We start from the raw sequence: 16,861 nt of genomic DNA, 5'->3' as shown, positions 1-16,861 counted from the left end.
TAAAATGAAGCCAGCCACAAACCCACCATCCTAAACTCTCAAGTTTCATAAAGAAGAAACATGTTCTCTTTCTCTCCATCTACTGGAAGGATCGTGGGTACTCAACTCAATTCTTAATCACCACCCTACAGGCAGATTTTCATATGTTATGGTCTCCTTGCATAGCACTGTTGATGGGTGTAAATGACTCTCATGTGTAGGGGCCACTTGGTCATCCTTGTTGCTACTGCAGATCTCTGTATTTCTTCAAGAAATTCCTCTGCAGGTACTTCTGAAGTGCATGTCTGAAGTACGCCATGTTACTCCCCAGGCAGGCATGCGAGATAGTTTTATGTCAACTTAACGCAAGCTAGAGTCATTTGGGAAGAAGAAACCTCAATCGAGAAAATATGACCACCAGATTGCCCTGGTTGCTGGGCAACCCTGCCTATGGTGTTTTCTTGATTGATGATTGATGTGGGAAGGCCCAGCCCATTGTGGATGGTGCTCCCTCTAAGCAGGTGGTCCTGGATGGTCTAAGAAAGCAAGCTGAGCAAGCCAGTAAGCAGCGCTCTTCTGTGGCCTCTGCATCAGTTCCTGCCCTGTTTGAGTTCCTGTCCTGACTTCCCTCAGTGGTGGACTGTGGTATGTAACTGACTCTTCCCACCCCCTGTTGCTTTGGTCATGGTGTTTTATCACAGCAATAGAAAGCCTATGATGAATTCCCAAAAGTCAGCTCCCTCCGCCACAATTGGTGTGGCAGTGCTGGTCCAGTATCCTCAGCATCCATGGGTACCGTCTCTTGGGTACTGAGGAAAAGAATGATTCATTGCGCATATGTCTCTCTTCAATGGCTGGTGAGGTCAAACATCTTTCAAAAGTCCCTATGGGTGTTTTCCTTTGTGATTATTCCAGTCTAACATTGCCTTTGAGGAACTGGAAGGGAGGTCATCAGACCTCCACCCAGCTATCCCTACACCACCCATGGGACCGCGGCAGCCCTGCCCACAGGACAGCTATGAATGTAGCCCAACGCAAGCAAACATCATAAATGTTTTTTAAAGACCACGATACTTTCGCTATTTTAAAACTTCTGAACGCACAGTTCTCCAGTCTGTCGGTGACAATGCTGTTGTTGCAAACATCAAAAGGTTGGTTAAGCCTATTACAACTTCCCAACCTGTAAAAAGGCAGCTTGCATTAGCAGCTCACGGCTGGGCCAGAGTGTAATGCAATGGGCCATTTAATTACAGGTGGCCTATACTCCCAGTTCTTGTTTCTTTGTCTCTATTCTCTCTGCCCTGCTCATATGTGGCTCTTGTCACTGTCCTCCTCCAATGTCCTTCATCAAGGTGGCCAGCCTTCCATACAGCTAACCCACAAGTTAATCACCACTGTCCCTGCATTCTGCTCCCAGCCAGGCTTACAGATGCCAAATCCTTGGCCTTGGCACACTTCCCTTCAGTGGCCTCTGTATCAACCTAATCCCTTCCCCCAACACACTTTCAGTGAGCACCAAGCTGTCCCTCCAGGGGGCTGCACCCACACATAAAGCAGCAGACCAATATTCTTTGTCCTGCAGCACATGTATCCTAAGCCAGGAGAAATGCTCAGGAAAACATAGCCCATGGCATACTCCTGGGGTGACATTGTTCTAAACACAAAGGAAACTACATAGAGGTTAGGGGGCCTGGGTACGGGGAGCTATCCAGATAGTGGCAACTAGGCTTCTTTGAGGAGGTGGTGGGTCAAAACTCAAACGACAAGAAGGGGCAAGATACACAGATGTGCTAGACCAGAGCACTCCATGGGGAAGCTGCAAGTCCACGATGCTCCAGCAGGGCCAACACTGTGGAAGAGCAGCAGCTAGGGCTGAGTGGGAAGATGGGAGTGGAAAGCAAGCCGTCACCAGCCTGGGAAAAGCATCAGGGAGCTCCAAGGAGGAGGCGTGTGTGGTCTGGTCTATGGTTCTCACAAACATGGAGGTTTGTGATGGGGAGGGTGGATCCCGGATAAAGCTATGACAGTTGATAGATACCTGAATCTTGAGAGAGAGACCTGATGCTGGGTCTGCCAGAACCTTGACCATCCTGTGCTTCCATCTTGAACTGCCTCAACACTAAGCCTCTGACTACCTGGGCATTGAGGGTCAAGCCTGAGCTCCTCTGTGTCCACCAGTGATTGCTTACAGTGGAGCACAGCTGACCTGGACACTTCCACATAGACTATACCCAGGCCACGTTTCCTGAATTTATACCTTTGGTCTTAGCACCCATGGGACTTAACTCTCAGTCCTCAGGGCAGCTGAGAAATACAACTGGAAGTAACCAACAATCTTTCACTTATTCTCACACTTACCTGTTGTATCTACCCCATACCCCACACACACCTACTGTGCTCTCTCATACTCCCAGCCAGCCCCATCTGTGCTCCCACCCACAGCCAGCTCCCGACCTGTGCTCCCACTCATCTACATACCCCCACCTGTGCTCTCTCCTCAGCTCTTCAGAAGGCTGTTCCTTCTGAAGGAACAAGGCCTTTCTTAATGACCCTAAATGGACCCCCACATGCCCACCGCCCATCCAGTTCCCTCTTATTTCTCTTCTCTGGTTGAGCTGGCTCTCTCTGGGGGCAGAGTGCTTGACGCCATCGCCTGTGTCTTTTGTGTATGGAACTATGGTACAGCAGGTGAGTGAGCAGTCTCTGAACCACTCTGTTGAGTACACCCTTCTGTTTGCTGACCCCTCCATGGTCAGGGCAGGGCAAATTTCGTCTTCTAGACTCAGGGCAAAACTGAGTCTAGTTAGTCCTCCCAGTCAGATCCATCCCTAATCAACACCTGGACCCGGGCTCACCCAGTTGGACGAGGTAGTAGACGGTCAGCAGCAGCTGCGTCTCCTCAGATATGGGCTGCATGGTGGAGGCACCGTGTTGCTCATACGCTCTGGAAAGCGACTGCGAGTTCTGGTAGCAGGTGTAGAGTAGGGGGCTGACGACCACATCATTCAGGTTTCCACAGAGGTAGGGGAAGTTCCCGTGGCCTAGAGGAGAAGAAAGCACCAATCAGCACCTAGTCCTGTGCTCGGCTTTGGTGAGGAGTCACTGTGGATCCCTTGAGCATAAGAGCCAGGAGAGCTCTGAGGTCTCTCAGAGGCTCCTTCTCTGAGAAATCCTACAGCCCTTGCTGAGTACTGCCCTCCTAGAACCTGGGACAGAAATGTCATCTGTCATGTCCAGCCAGAGGCAGGGCATTTGCTTGTTCATGCTGTCCAATCCCCTTCTTCTGCAGCTGAGCAAGTTCAAGCCCAAATTAAAGAACTTGCCCAGAACCAAATGGCAATGACCTCAAAACAGCTGGTGTGTGTGTGTGTGTGTGTGTGTGTCTTGCAGTGGGGACTGTTCAGCAGACTTGTGTCCCAACACCAAGCCTTACACCCTCCTGAGGATCTTTAGCGAAACAGGTCGGTGTCTGGACCCCAAGACCTAGAAAGTGAACAGCCTTGAGTAATGCTGGAATGAATGATAGAATCCTTCTGATGACAGCTCTCAGGATAGAACTGCCCAAGCAGCGTCTGACCCCTTTGTCATCATAGGCTGCATGACCTTAGGCAAGAACTTGACCTTCCTGAAGCCTTTGCACGATATGGAAATGTTAAATGGTCAGTCATGAGAAGAACGAATGACCCTTTCTGAATCTCACTATATAGAGCTATAGTTAGACATCATGTGGGATGCCACGGACCACTTCCTGAGAAAACCTGTTTCTCATACTCAAAGTGTGACAGACAGATTTGCTAAGACATGTGCTGACCCCACGCACATCTCCAAGTTGAGAATTTAGGTATGTTCTCTGTCTGGGGCAGGCCTGTGAATTCAAATTTCTGTTTACTCCCCTCCAATGCTGGAGTGCGGGATCATCTGGACAGCACCGTTCACAAATGTGCCAGCTTACAAGAGGCCATCTTAGAAAACAGTATGCACGCCATGCTTGTCATGCAAGGGGCTGCAGGAAGCTGCCCTGGGAAACCAGATGAAAGCTAAGTTACAGAGCTGCCGGCTGGGCCGGGAAGCCTAGGTGGGGGTCAGGGAAGGGAGCATACTTGAGCAAGGCAGAGGATCTGCCCTAAGTTTGCTCAGTGTGAGATGCAGGTCAGTGTGGCTTCCTTCATGAGCCATCCTGCTCAACGCAGACGCCGGGGTCCACCTCTGAGTCCTGCAGCCTCTCGCACCCACTCACCCACAGAACAGCATGGAAGAACATGGGCTTGATGGAAGGTGAGCCCTCAGGGCCCCATGGAAGGCCAAGGCACTGAAGGTCACATTTGTACCCTCCCTTCTGAATGTTGTATCTTTTTTGTTGGAGTTGGGGGGTACTGGTTTATTTTAGGAAAGAAGGTGATGCCCCGTAACATGAGCAGCTGCTGCTTCTGGCATTTTCCTGTCCTATTTCCACCTCTCTTTCTAGAGACAAGATGCCAAATGTACAATGAAGGGAGCAAATACATGGTCCTGTACACCCCAGCAGCTCAGGTTCTGCTTGCTGAATCTGCACACAGCTCCCCATCTCAGAGTCTCTAGCTCATCCCAAAAGGATTTCTTCAGTTGATCTGCAATGCCACCTCCATGTGACATATACTAGCCACTACACAGAAGAGATGCTTCTGGTCACATGCTTCTGGAGCAGTGACCATGGCTGAATGCTGCACAATCCTAAATGACTAGTGGCTTTGGGTGACAATCGACCAAGCCACAGGTTGCTTTGTCCATCTCCCGAGTCCTTGACAGTCTTATGCACAACTGCAGCAGGGGTTCGGTGAAACAGAGAGAATGAAGGAAAGAACAGCAAATGAACAAGCCAGTGAGTGTCCTGGGAAGAGTCACAACGCTTCAGCTAGAACAACCTGACACGCTCCGTCGTTCTCAGCACTCTGGAGATTGGGTCCGCTTCATTTGCTCATTTCCCTGGATAGGGTTCAGACTGGCTCAGGAAGATAGCTTTGGAGTTGGCCTGAGATGAGGTCACAGCTTTGCGTGGGATTGCTTGCATGTTTCCCCACCTCTACGGCTGGGTGCACAGCTGTACTTGCCTTTAAATATCACTGGCTTGGCCTTGCATATTTTCAGCAAGTTGTCCGGAACAGACACTGGTTCACCAGAGGCCACCACGGGGAAGGTGACTGAAGCTGGTCCCACCAAGCCAGCCTGGGGCACACAAGGCATGCTGGGACCTTCTAGGAACACGACAAGCATATGAGTAAAACCTAGCAAATGAGGCATCTGTCCCCAGTCCATCCAACATCCACCCACCCCACAAAACTGCTGCCTGACCTATCTCCACATTCATAAGACTATGGGCTCGTTCAGCCCCACCTTCCCCACCAATAAATACTGTCTGCACCATCAGCTGAGAAGCTGCTTGGAGACCTTGCTAGACCAGGGGCTAATACAGAACTAGCATGGGAGTCTAGACCTTAGGAAGCAGCAGACATGTGAGAAGAGGTCCCTCTGCTATGCCAGGGTCCAGCTGCCCAGACCCCCCTCATGCATCCGCACATATGCACACATGCTGCTAGCAGCCCACCACCACTGGCACCCAACTTTTAGACTGGGTAAGGCCATAACCACTTACCATGCTTAGCTCTGTTGCCACCACCCTGGATGAAGCCTCCATCCGTGGTTGATTTAGACTCTGGAGACCACCCTTTGTGCCGTTTTTTGGGAGGCCCAGAGTTTGGTAAGATACCTAGACAATAGTCAGAGCGTGAGTTGGGCCACCATGGGAAACTGGTGTCAATAAAATCCTCCCTTGACTTGGAGTGCACATCTGTTTTGTTTTGTTTACAAAGGTAGGGCTCAAATCCAGGACCTCGTACATGCTTGGCAGACGTTCTACCACTGAGCTACGTCCTTAACCCTTGGTAGTTTGTAAAATCACAGCCTTACAATGGGTTTTAAGCTCTTGTCGAGTAAGTATCTAGGCAGAAGGAAACACCCTGTCGATTTTTATAAATGTTTTACACCAGGGTAGTGTTTAAGCTGAAACTCTCTAAGTTTAAGGTTTAAAAAACCAGCCAAATAATAATAAATCTACCAAGAAAGTGGCTTAATCAGAAGTAGAGAGAATACAAGTAAAACCCTTAAATGAAACACTTAGCCAAGGGTTTGGACTCAGTAAACTGCAGCCACCAGTATCAACCACATTACCTAAACGGCCAGCGCTCAGTGCACCAACTCAGTTTTGCCACTTGAGGGCAGTGATGATCCACCTGCACACCCCCTTCCGGCCCTCCAACCCCACAGTCACCTCCACCCAACCTGGAAAGCTAACGTCACATGTTGAAAAGCAAGACCAGAGGCTGGACCCATCATTGCATGTGAGTCTTTGCCCACTCTAGATGGCAACATGTTCAGAACTGAAAACTATTTGTAAATTATTCAAAGTACCAAAAATGGGCTACCGTATTTTCTTGAAAATCTAAACACAAATTTTCTCATCTTTAGAGCCCCCTGTCTCAACCTTGTTGCACTTTAAACTCACCTGGACACTTTTTAAACTACCTAGCCAAGGGTGGTGGTGCACGCCTTTAATCCCAGCACCCAGAAGGCAGAAACAGGCAGGTTTCTGTTGAGCTCAAGACCAGCCTGGAATACACTGCAAGTTACAGGACAGCTAGGGCCACATGGTGAGACCCTGCCTTTAAAAACAAGATAAGCAAACAAAAACCTGTCTGCCTAAACACAAGCCTATTCCAAGGAACCCAGGATCTTGAGCATGTGAGGAATGAGTTATCTGGATACCTGGAGCTCCTGGGTGATATGAACTCAGGCTGAGGGTAACGTCTCCTTCTTTGTAAGCAGAGAATGTACACAGGTCTGGCAGATGCTCGTCTAAGTTGTCTCTTCCTAGGCTCTCCCTAGAGCTACCACAGGGGACCTCTGAAGTGACAGTAAGAACTAGTGCCCAGGTTATTCTGAAGCCTGCAGCAGTTTGAGATTGATGGCTGTAGAGTCCCTCCAAAGAGACCCCAAATACAACCTCACCATTAGATAGACTGAAGAAGAAGAAAATAAATCAAGAAACAAAATAGCACAGGGTTAAAGGGCACTTGCCCTACAAAGTCCTTTCAAACCAGCAGGTTTCTTTGCCTCAGAGGTAGGACTCTAACTCTGCACCAGGTGTTCAGCTCGCACAACACTGGTCCCAGAAACAGAGGAAGAGCTCCTCGGAGAGAGAGGGCCGCTGGCTCCTCTAGGAAATGATCCTGAACTACTAGAGGGCAGGGCTGGAGCTGAGGATTCTCCCCTCCTCCTCTAGAAGGTCAACCGGAAATGCCTCTACTAAGACTCTACACCAGTAAGTACTCTCAAAACATCAGATACCAGCATTTCTGGTTGAGGGGATCCCGTCTGGCATTTCTGAGGAGGAAGTCTGGGACTTTTAACTTCCTGACCCCTCTACTTGGGAGCACCCGCCCTCATCTGAGGCAAGGCATCTAATTCATATCGTCCACCAGGGGGCAGCAAGTGTCAGTTGGAAGGCATTTCCTATACACTGTTTTGAGTGCTCCCCTCCCCACAAGGACAGAGAAGGCATGGTAGCGCTGATATATATGCCTGTACTCAACTCTGTGACCCAGGTCAGCCAGTGTCTCTCACTTAGTCCTTCTCTCTGTCAGGCTCTATAAGAGCAGTGTGCTGGGACGCCAAGGTACCTTCAAAAGTCAAAGATTACAGTAGGTTACTGGGACTCCAAGAACTCTCTTGTGGGAGAGGAGACTATGACCCTGAGCTGTTAGATGGCTCTAGAAGGCCATCTAACAGAGGTGGGGTGAGCACTGAGGGACAGGGAAGAGTGTGGACATCATGTTGGGGCCACCAAGGCCGTGAACAGTTGAAGGCAGAGAATGAGGTTTGACGGCTGATTCCAGAAGACCTTTAAGGCTCCAGCAGCCTGGAACTTAAAGAGCTCCATTCCCCACACAACTGCACAAGGTAGACTTGGAAAGTTCAAGTCCAGTCCTGAAGGAGCCTCTGTAGGCTACTGCCCAAAGCAAAGGTCCGGGCCCAGACTGAGCGGAGCTGGTGCACTGTCTGAGGTATGAGTTGTGTGACACCAGGACTAAGTGTCTTCTTGCTAAGCTCAGGAGAAAAGCCACGGACAGCAAGGGGTCTCCTGTCCTTATGACCAAGGACTGGTCTTCGGTTATGTGGCTGCTGCATCAGCATCTGGAGAAGAAACAGCCCCTGGAGAAAGGTGGGAGTCTTGAGAGTAGGTTGGAGAATGATAAAGGCTCCAGGGAGCTAGTCAAGACTGGAGAGTCTTGGATCCATGCAGGGCAGAAGGATTGCTTCCTTCAGCAAATGGTTACACAAACTACACATTTTGACCAGAGAAGCCTTTGGGCACAACAGAATTATATCCAGCACAAGGTGCTTTTCTGGACCTCAGTCTCTTCCTTGATGATAAAAATAAAACTCAGGCACTACACTCTACCCATGAGCTGCAACCCCATCCCCAGTATAGACATTTTCTAAGGGCCTTCCAGTGTAGTGTCTCAGGCCCTAAGCTCCAGCTCAGCAGTGTTCACAGGGTCAGGGGAGGGGAAGGGACAAAGCAAGAAGGGAAGAGGAGCAGAGAAGACTTTCTGTCGGAAGGCTTGAAAACAGAGAAGTCTTGTCCAGCAATGGTGGGCGCACACTGGGCAGAGTCTGAAGGCAGTCCTCAAGTCTCTTTGTCTCCTTCCTCCCACAGGACTTTGGGACTCATTTAGCTCCTTCCCCAGAGATTAACTGGACAGACAAGCATCAGTGGTGGGCTGATGCTGATAACCATTGCCAGTGTCATTCAGTGATCTCCCAGATGTGCAGCGATTCCACACAGCATCTTGAGAGCCTCTTACTGTCCTCAGGGTGGCATACTAACTCCCAAGGAGGGACTGCTGAAGAGGCTGCAAGGTCTTGTGGCTTACAAGACAGAGCTGGGCTCTGAGTTCACTCTTATCTGTTCTGACATCAACACTCCCAATCTTCCGGGCACCTACTTCAAGAGGTCACCTGCCATCAGCACAGAGCCCTCACTGCCCCTCAGCACACATGATGCCTCCTACACATGACTCACACAGCACTGGCCCAGGCACAGACCAGAGGACATGTGACACCAATCCTGATGCTCACTAATGCAACAGTAGACTCAGGAGGCTCCATGTCTCCAGTCCCATAGCTCCCATGCCCCCTCTGGCCCAGGTCTAGAGAAAAGAAGGGCCCCAGCACCCCCAGGGTCAACAGCACTACCTAAGGCTGAGGGGCGTGGCAGGGCAGACAGGCTACTCTTCACCAGCTGTGGGTGCTTGGGGGAATCCTTGCCATTGAAGACAGCAGGACCTGTTGCTGTGGTCACTGAGGGGTGATCAGAGGCTGGTCCTGAAAGCAGAAAGGATGGAAAGGGGGTCAGACGACAGGCTGCACTGGAGACAGGCAAACATACTAGCTCTGTGCTAGTGAGTCCCATCAGGAAAGTAGGGTTCCTGACATAGTGATTCTGCCACATAAACACATACACACACGCAGATACACACATGCATTCACATGTACACATTTGCTTACACACTCATAAACCCACATACACATGCATGTGGGCATAGAGAAACACACACATACATGTGTGCACATTCTTACCCATGTGGACATACATGTGCACATATGAATGCAAACAGATTTCTGATTTCACAAACATGTACATATATGCACAGGTATTCATATAGGAGCATACGCACGGTCTCCTGTTTACAAATTCAAGTGTACAGAAACATACTTAATAAACACACAAATCTACAAGATACCAATATACACAAATGCATGTATGCACACTTAGAAATACATACATGTTCCTGCTCACACATGAACATATAAGCAGAAACAGACATACAAACATGAGCTTACAGATGCCATGAACTTTTGCTTTCACTCCAGTGGTCTAGTGTGGATGAAGGGAGGACCTGGGGTGCATGGGCTTCCTAACTCACAGTCCCACATCTGAGACAGGTGCTTCTATTTGCTTCTACCCTCTTCTCCTCCGAAATTCAGTTTATATCAAAATATAGCCAGGTTTCATGTCTTCCCTTGCCAATTGGTGGTGGCATATACCTTTAATTCCAGCACTTGGAAGGCAGAGACAAGCAGATCTCTGAGTTTGAGGACAGCCTGGTCTACAAAGTGAGTTCCAGGATAGACAGGACTATACAGAGAAACCCTGTCTCAAAAACAAAACAAAACAAAAACAAAAATCAAATCAAGGAAGGCTGGCAGGCAGGTTACTGACAGCATCTGGGCTACTTAAAGGGTTTAGGTTCCCTAAGTCTTGAGAATAATTCTGGGGACAACCATGGATTCTAGTCCTAAGGAGGCCCCTGAAATCATCTGAAAGGCTTTCAAGTAGAAGCAACACTTAGGGGCAGTGCCCTGTGACTGTTAGAATGTGGTTCTGGGGCTGACTACCTTGTGTCCAAACCACCACGGTCCCACCACTTCTGGCTGTGTGACCTGGAACACTAACTGAATCTCTCCAAATTTCAGTGTTGCCTCCACAGAATGGGGGGTCAGGGTGGCAACTGGCAAAGCCACTGTGTGAAGGACCCAGGTGGGTAGACATCCAGTACATGGAACAGAGCTGGCCCGGAACAAGCACCGTTGGGGACTGCTATTGCTATAATCGCATGTTCCAGCCACAAGGATGGACAGGTGCTAATGCAGAGCCCAGGACACCGGCTTCACTCCCTGAACAATATACCACACTGACTTTCTGGGCAGAAGGAATGAAAACCACCAGCGGCCTTTGAGTCCTCAGGAAGGTTGCTATCTCTAGGTAACAGTAACTGCGCTTACGTATGCCCATCTTCTGTGTAGCTCAGGGCCACATGTGTGAAACAGAAACACCTGATGTGCAAACTTGCCTCCCCCTACCCCATCCCTGTGAGGTCCTGGGCAAGCCTCAGCCTCCATTTTCCAACCACTCCACTGCTCACAGGACATGGTGAGCCTTAGTGAGGTGCACACACAGAACAGGCACACACACATCATGGGATAAATGACCGGATCTAACCTCAGCCCCTGCTAGAAATCCACTTGAAATGCTGGCTTGGTGCTCGTCATTCGTGACCTAAGCATGCAAACAAACTCTGATACGGGACCCCACCACTGGGGAATCACACTCCTTATCGAGAAGGAGAACAGGGAAGCTTTCCCAACACGTACACTTTGCTAAAACGTACAGATTCGAAATGACACAGAACAACAACATGCAAAGTGAAACCTACAAACTCAAAATGACATAAAATGAGACAATACGCAGTGTGCCCTTTATTTATTTTGAAGAATGCCGACACCGGGCGTGTGGCTTTAGCACGTGGGACACCACTCTGAGGTCTCACCTGCCTGTTGAGCTCCCACTGGGACACTGGGGTTTGTCCCAGGAGCAGGCTCAGTGGGGAAGGCAGCCAGGGAGCCCGAGCCCTCCAGCGGTGGGAAGAGAGAGCTGGAGCAGGTGTTGGCGGAGTTCTGCCGACTTCTGAACTCTAAGGGAAACAAGAAGTACATGTGAAATATAATTGGCTCTTCTCCAATGGCTGCAGAATGACTTCCTGGAGCGAGCGAAACTGACCATAGGAGAGAGGGGCACAAGAGTAAAGGGTGCCGGCGCCATGCTAGCCTCTGTTTCCGTGTGTTGCAGGGCAGAGGTGCCATGTTCCAGAACCAGTTCCCTGCCTAAGGGCGGCTCTATCAACAGAGAGAATAAGAGTGCCCAACGGGAGGAAAAAGAAAAACAACTTACAAAACTGAGCTATCTCAGCTCTGTGCTTAACATCCAAGGAGACACAGAGTAACGCCCCAGGGCTGGACCAGTCAGCATCTCCCTCCACCTCTACACATCCTCTTTCATTAATCCTGCCCTCAGCAACAGCTCTGACCAGTGAGCAAGATAGAGAACTGGACCCATGAGGAAGACCAGCTTCATCCATGGGGCCTGGGAACTGATTGATACATACGGGGAACTTATTAAGCAGTCATAGAATAAAGTAGAGGAAGAGAAAATGGGGCGGGGGGGGGGGAGAGGAAAAGAGGAACTGCACTCAGTCGCTCACACCCAAGACTTCTTCCTTCCACTCAAAGAACTAGTATGGATGATTCCAGGAGATTCAGAAGAGTAGGGGACAAAAGGACTGCTCTCCCGACTGCTTCAGGGAAGTTCCTTCTTGGGCATGCTCCACTACCCAGGGCAGGACTCAGGGCAGCCAATACCCTTGCTCTTCCGCAGCTAACACAGTGGATACAAGGGAGACTGAGGGATCACGGTAAAGCCTGGTAAAGCCGAGCTCACCTCTGGTGACTAGCACCACAGAGCTGTCTCTTTGGTCACAGGGAGCAGGGTTCAGGGATGCAGAGGGCATGACATTGTTCAAGCTCATCTTTCTCAGCCTTCTCCTGGTGACACTTTGAGAATAGGAGCCTCTTGCTGGGGGCTATCTTACACACTGTGGGGTATTTAGCAGTATTGGAAGTGTCTGCAGCAGCCTCTAGTCTTTATGATCAGGAGTGTCCCCAGGCAGTGATAAATGTCCCCTGGGAACAAGAACCACTGTTCCTAATATCCACCAAAAAGAGGTTCAGTACCAGATGGCTCTCAGCTAGTGTTTACCCAGCCCAGTAAGTCTGTCATATAAGCTGTTCAAGTACCATTGACCCCCCATTGACCCCAAGAAGCATCTTCAGTGCCATGCTCCTGCTACAGCCTGTACCACTGTACAGAGGACCCACCCTACCCCCAGCCCCACAATGCCCACTGGGAGTGCATACCCAGCTCCCTACCCCTCCACCCCTCCGGATTCAAGCCCCTCCCTCACCAGAGCCTTTCCAGCAAATCAGAGGTCCTTTGGTCAATGTCCCTTGTGCATTTCGGACCAGATAGTACTTGAGGTGCTTCTGCTTCTTGGGCTGTGTGGTCAGCTTCAGGTTGATGTGGTTGGAGAACTCGGTGAAGTAGCAGAAGCCTTTCTTCCCACAGCCAACACAATTTCCAGAGAAACCTGGGCAGGAGGAAGCAAACCATGAGCCTCTCCACCTCCCTTTCGACTCCCTTCCGGCCTCCTCTTCAAACAACTAGCACAACATACCATCACCCAGAGAGTGCCACAGGCAGAGGACCTGTCATGGGAATCAGGCTGGAGACTCAAGACACCCTTAAGTCAACAGGACCAAAGAGACTGGGCCAGAGAAGTGAGTCTGGGCAAGCATGAGAGACTTCACCCTTTTGGGGGCATACTGAAAATTCCATGTATGTAAATGGATGAAGAAAATGTAGTCTACATACACAATGGAATTTTACTCAGCCACAATGAAGAGCACAACTGTATCATCTGAGGGGGTGGGGGAATGGAACTGAAGGTCATCATGTTAAGAGAAATAAACCAGACTCTAAGAGACAAACATGCTTTTCTCTCATATACAGAATTTATATTTTAAACACATATGTATGTATGTATGTATGTGGGTGGTCACACACACACACATACACACACACACATATATGTGGGAGAAAGAGGAAAAAGAGGATAACAAGGAAGAAAGACAAAATATTATATATTTTCTTTGATATACAGAATCAGGATATTTTTATATGTCACATACATGATGCATACTGATATACATAATATATATTGCTTAGATCTATAATAAAGGGGTAACATTGAAAGGAGGACGAGAACCAGTGAGGGAATAGGAGGAGGGGCCAGGAAGGGTAGCTGGGGCAAATATGAGCAAAATACAAGAATATACATGCATGAAAATATCACAGTACAACCCATTATTTTACATGCTAAGAAATACCAAACATGGTGGGGAGCCTGGGAGTGAAAGCCAAAGCTCAGCAGCCAGCAGAGTAGAGTCACTGCCATGGTTGTGTCAGGGCAGGCAATCTTCCTACCGCGATAGACAGGCCTCTGCCAGCTTGCAGCCCTGGATAAACCATCTGGGTAGCAATGAGAAACCTCCTTGTATGAGCTACAAACATGCAGAGCATGCGTTTAAAGGGATCTCTGCAAAGCACGAAGCCATTCCTGCGGAGCCAGCCACAGGCACTGCTTAACACAAGAGACACATGGTGGCTCAGCCTCTCCATTCACCTATGGCTCCTGTGTAAGCCATCCCAAAACAACCTTGCTCTGTCAATAGCCAGTCTGATTCCTGTGAGTCCAAGGTCCTGGGTCAAGGGAGGCCCTGGCCTGGGGCAGAGCCAGATTTACTTACTTTATCACGCTCTCTGTTTGATGGTCTCCAAAGGTCATTTTGCGTGAGGCCATAAAAGCCACATGTCTCTACATAAGCATTGCTCTTAAACAGGCTGTCCCTGGGGACTCTGGCTAATATTCAAAAGAAGCCCAGTAGGTGAGATAAAAAGTTAAAACCACTGCCCCAGAGAAGACTCCATACTGCGCAAAATCTCCAACCAGCACATCATGATCAGTTTAATATTCTATAAATAAAAGGCCTTAGAAGCAAGAAAGGGATAGGTACACGATGAATCGACTATCGAAATCCTACTCACACTGTACCAGTGTGAACAGGTAACATCACAACACAGACAATGCTGTGTGGGACTCGGGAGAGGCTAATGCACACACAGGGTCAGGCACATTGTGTCATTCACTGTCAAGTGTGCAGGGCACCCAGCTTAACCGACCCATTGCCAGTCGCTATGGAAAACAAAACTTTCTTGTGAAATCCTTCGAATCAGACACACAGAGTGGCATGTAACCCCAACCGAAGGATGAAGTCCAGGTCCACAGGCACCCGAGGCTGTAGACTCCTCCATGTAACTCCAGCTTCATCTTCTCACCAAGACGAGGTGCCTCTTAACTCATCCACTCCCACTACCCCTACTCTGCCCAGTCTTGGTCTCTTCTACAAATCCCCTACACATGTCCAGCCACCTCTTAGTCCTCAGCCCCTTGACTCTGGGGAAATTGGCACTTTCCCAGGCCCACACGCTCGTCTTGCTCTGAGTCCTGGAATCTACTCAGCATCAGGGAACTGTATATCTTGTTCCTCGTAGCTCTCTTCCAAAGAGCCATGCTGGTGTGACGGTTCACATGTTGAGATGTAAGCGGGCATGTGCTCACTGAGAGCATCACGTGACAACATTATCAAGAAGGTAGGAAAGAGGGGCATAATTAACCAATTAATTAATAATAACTAACCCTTCTATCTAATCTGTTAGCTTCCAACCTAGAAACCCTGAGACACACACAGCCTGACTGGCACTCAAGACTACAACCTTGAGAAATGTCCAGAGTTCCTGAGAAGGAATTCTAAGCCTGAGCATAGAAAAAATACTGAGCAAGACACAGGAACTACAAGGTCAAGGACACTGAAGAGACCAGCTAGCCAGGTCACAAGCTATGTACATGGGAGGGAGCCTCATGGTGTCGTCGAGCATGCCCAGGGGGCAGTGACTGTAGCCATGTGTGAGCTCCTGATGGCTCAGAGGTAAGAGTCAGCTCCTGGTCCAGTTGCATAGTGGATAGTAGGGTGTCAGCTAGCAGACAGCTTCTAGTTGGGGACATAGCTTTTTTTGAGAGACACTTAAGGGATAAGCAAAGAAGACAGGGCAGGAGCATAGGAAACCTGATGGTTTGAGTGATTCCTTTCCTCAGGTGAACAGATGATGTCATCCTAAGACTTCAGGAAATTCCTTGAAGGGCAATGAACACTTTCAAGAAATAGTACAACGCACAGAGAGCCCTTCCTTTTGGGACTTGACCCTGGGACTTGGAAGTTTATAAAGACCTCACCTGAAAGTGAGGTTTCCGGATATAAGTCTCAGACCCCTGCTGGGCACAGATCCTAGAAATGAAGGGACTATGCAGTTACTATGCCACCAAGAGTGGTCTATACAAATAACCCTCTTCTAATCCCAGCACCCTGGGATCTTTCCACGGCACTTGTTTGGCAACTAGAGAGCTATCTATTTCAGGACTGTACCCCTGAATGGATGCTGCACCTGCAGGCTGCTCTGCGAAGCATGCCCTCCTATGGGGAGGGTGCCACCCTCCCACACAGCAAGCATTCGGGAGGACATACAGATGTCAGTAGGACTCAGGCTTGAGTCCTGACTTAAATACACCAGGTTACTTCACACCTCTGAGCTTCATTGTCATCGTCTGCAAACATGACCAGAGCTAATATTTATTACACGGCCACTATGCGTTAAGCTGTGTGTGTGAAGCCCTCTATGCTATCAAGGTCCGCCTCCTCCATGCTGAATCTCACGAGACCTGTAAATGAATCCATGATGTCTCCAGTTTACAGGTGAGGAGAATCAAGGCACAGAGAAGCGACTTACCCAAGGCCTGGAGTGACAGGAGAGGCTACTATGCCATCTCTTCCACTAAACCACCTACAGGAACACTAAAGGGTTAAGGTGTCCCCTGGATATCTACCAGGTCCCAGACTCAGAGCTTGGAGTCCTCTCTCCTTCCCCTTGGACTAAATGGGAAAGTGGAGAGTGCAGGTGGCAGGAGATAAGAAATGACCACCTGGGTTTCCACTGCCCAGTCTCAGAAGACAAAAGGGAAGGCAGAGACTAAAGCTGCCATTTCCTTCCAGATGAAAGTGACATGATTCTTCCTAGAAGCCCCCACAGTGGCTTCCTTTGGACCTGGTGGGTGGCATCTAAGCACGTGGCTTTACGGCCATTGGGGGGGATGGGCTTGTTTCTGGGATTATGTCTTTTGCAGAAAGGGGCTCTCCATCATTCAAGCCTCATGAACAGGCTGGATTCCCATTGACACACAATCTAAAGAAGACCTCCTAGATAGTCCTGTGAGAGACG

The 16,861-nt window shown here is 49.3% G+C and overlaps 1 protein-coding gene across 7 annotated transcripts in view; it reads right to left on the bottom strand.

The window, feature by feature from the left end:
- The window catches only part of Greb1 (growth regulating estrogen receptor binding 1), a 127,476-nt gene that overhangs the window by 36,629 nt on the left and 73,986 nt on the right, over positions 1-16,861 (bottom strand). For 6 of the 7 annotated variants that reach the window (XM_076942104.1, XM_076942103.1, XM_034514265.2 and 3 more), the window contains exons 6-11: positions 12,876-13,058; positions 11,406-11,549; positions 9,271-9,399; positions 5,609-5,722; positions 5,067-5,210; positions 2,835-3,020 (exon numbers count right to left, since the gene is read on the bottom strand). In XM_076942104.1, the coding sequence (XP_076798219.1) occupies positions 2,835-3,020; positions 5,067-5,210; positions 5,609-5,722; positions 9,271-9,399; positions 11,406-11,549; positions 12,876-13,058 (900 nt within the window). The remainder of the gene's footprint in view (positions 1-2,834; positions 3,021-5,066; positions 5,211-5,608; positions 5,723-9,270; positions 9,400-11,405; positions 11,550-12,875; positions 13,059-16,861) is intronic. The other variant, XM_076942102.1, reaches the window with a different exon arrangement.

This window comes from Arvicanthis niloticus, chromosome 11 (assembly GCF_011762505.2).
Source record: "Arvicanthis niloticus isolate mArvNil1 chromosome 11, mArvNil1.pat.X, whole genome shotgun sequence".
Lineage (NCBI taxonomy): Eukaryota > Metazoa > Chordata > Mammalia > Rodentia > Muridae > Arvicanthis > Arvicanthis niloticus.
This window is presented reverse-complemented; position numbering and strand designations above follow the sequence as displayed.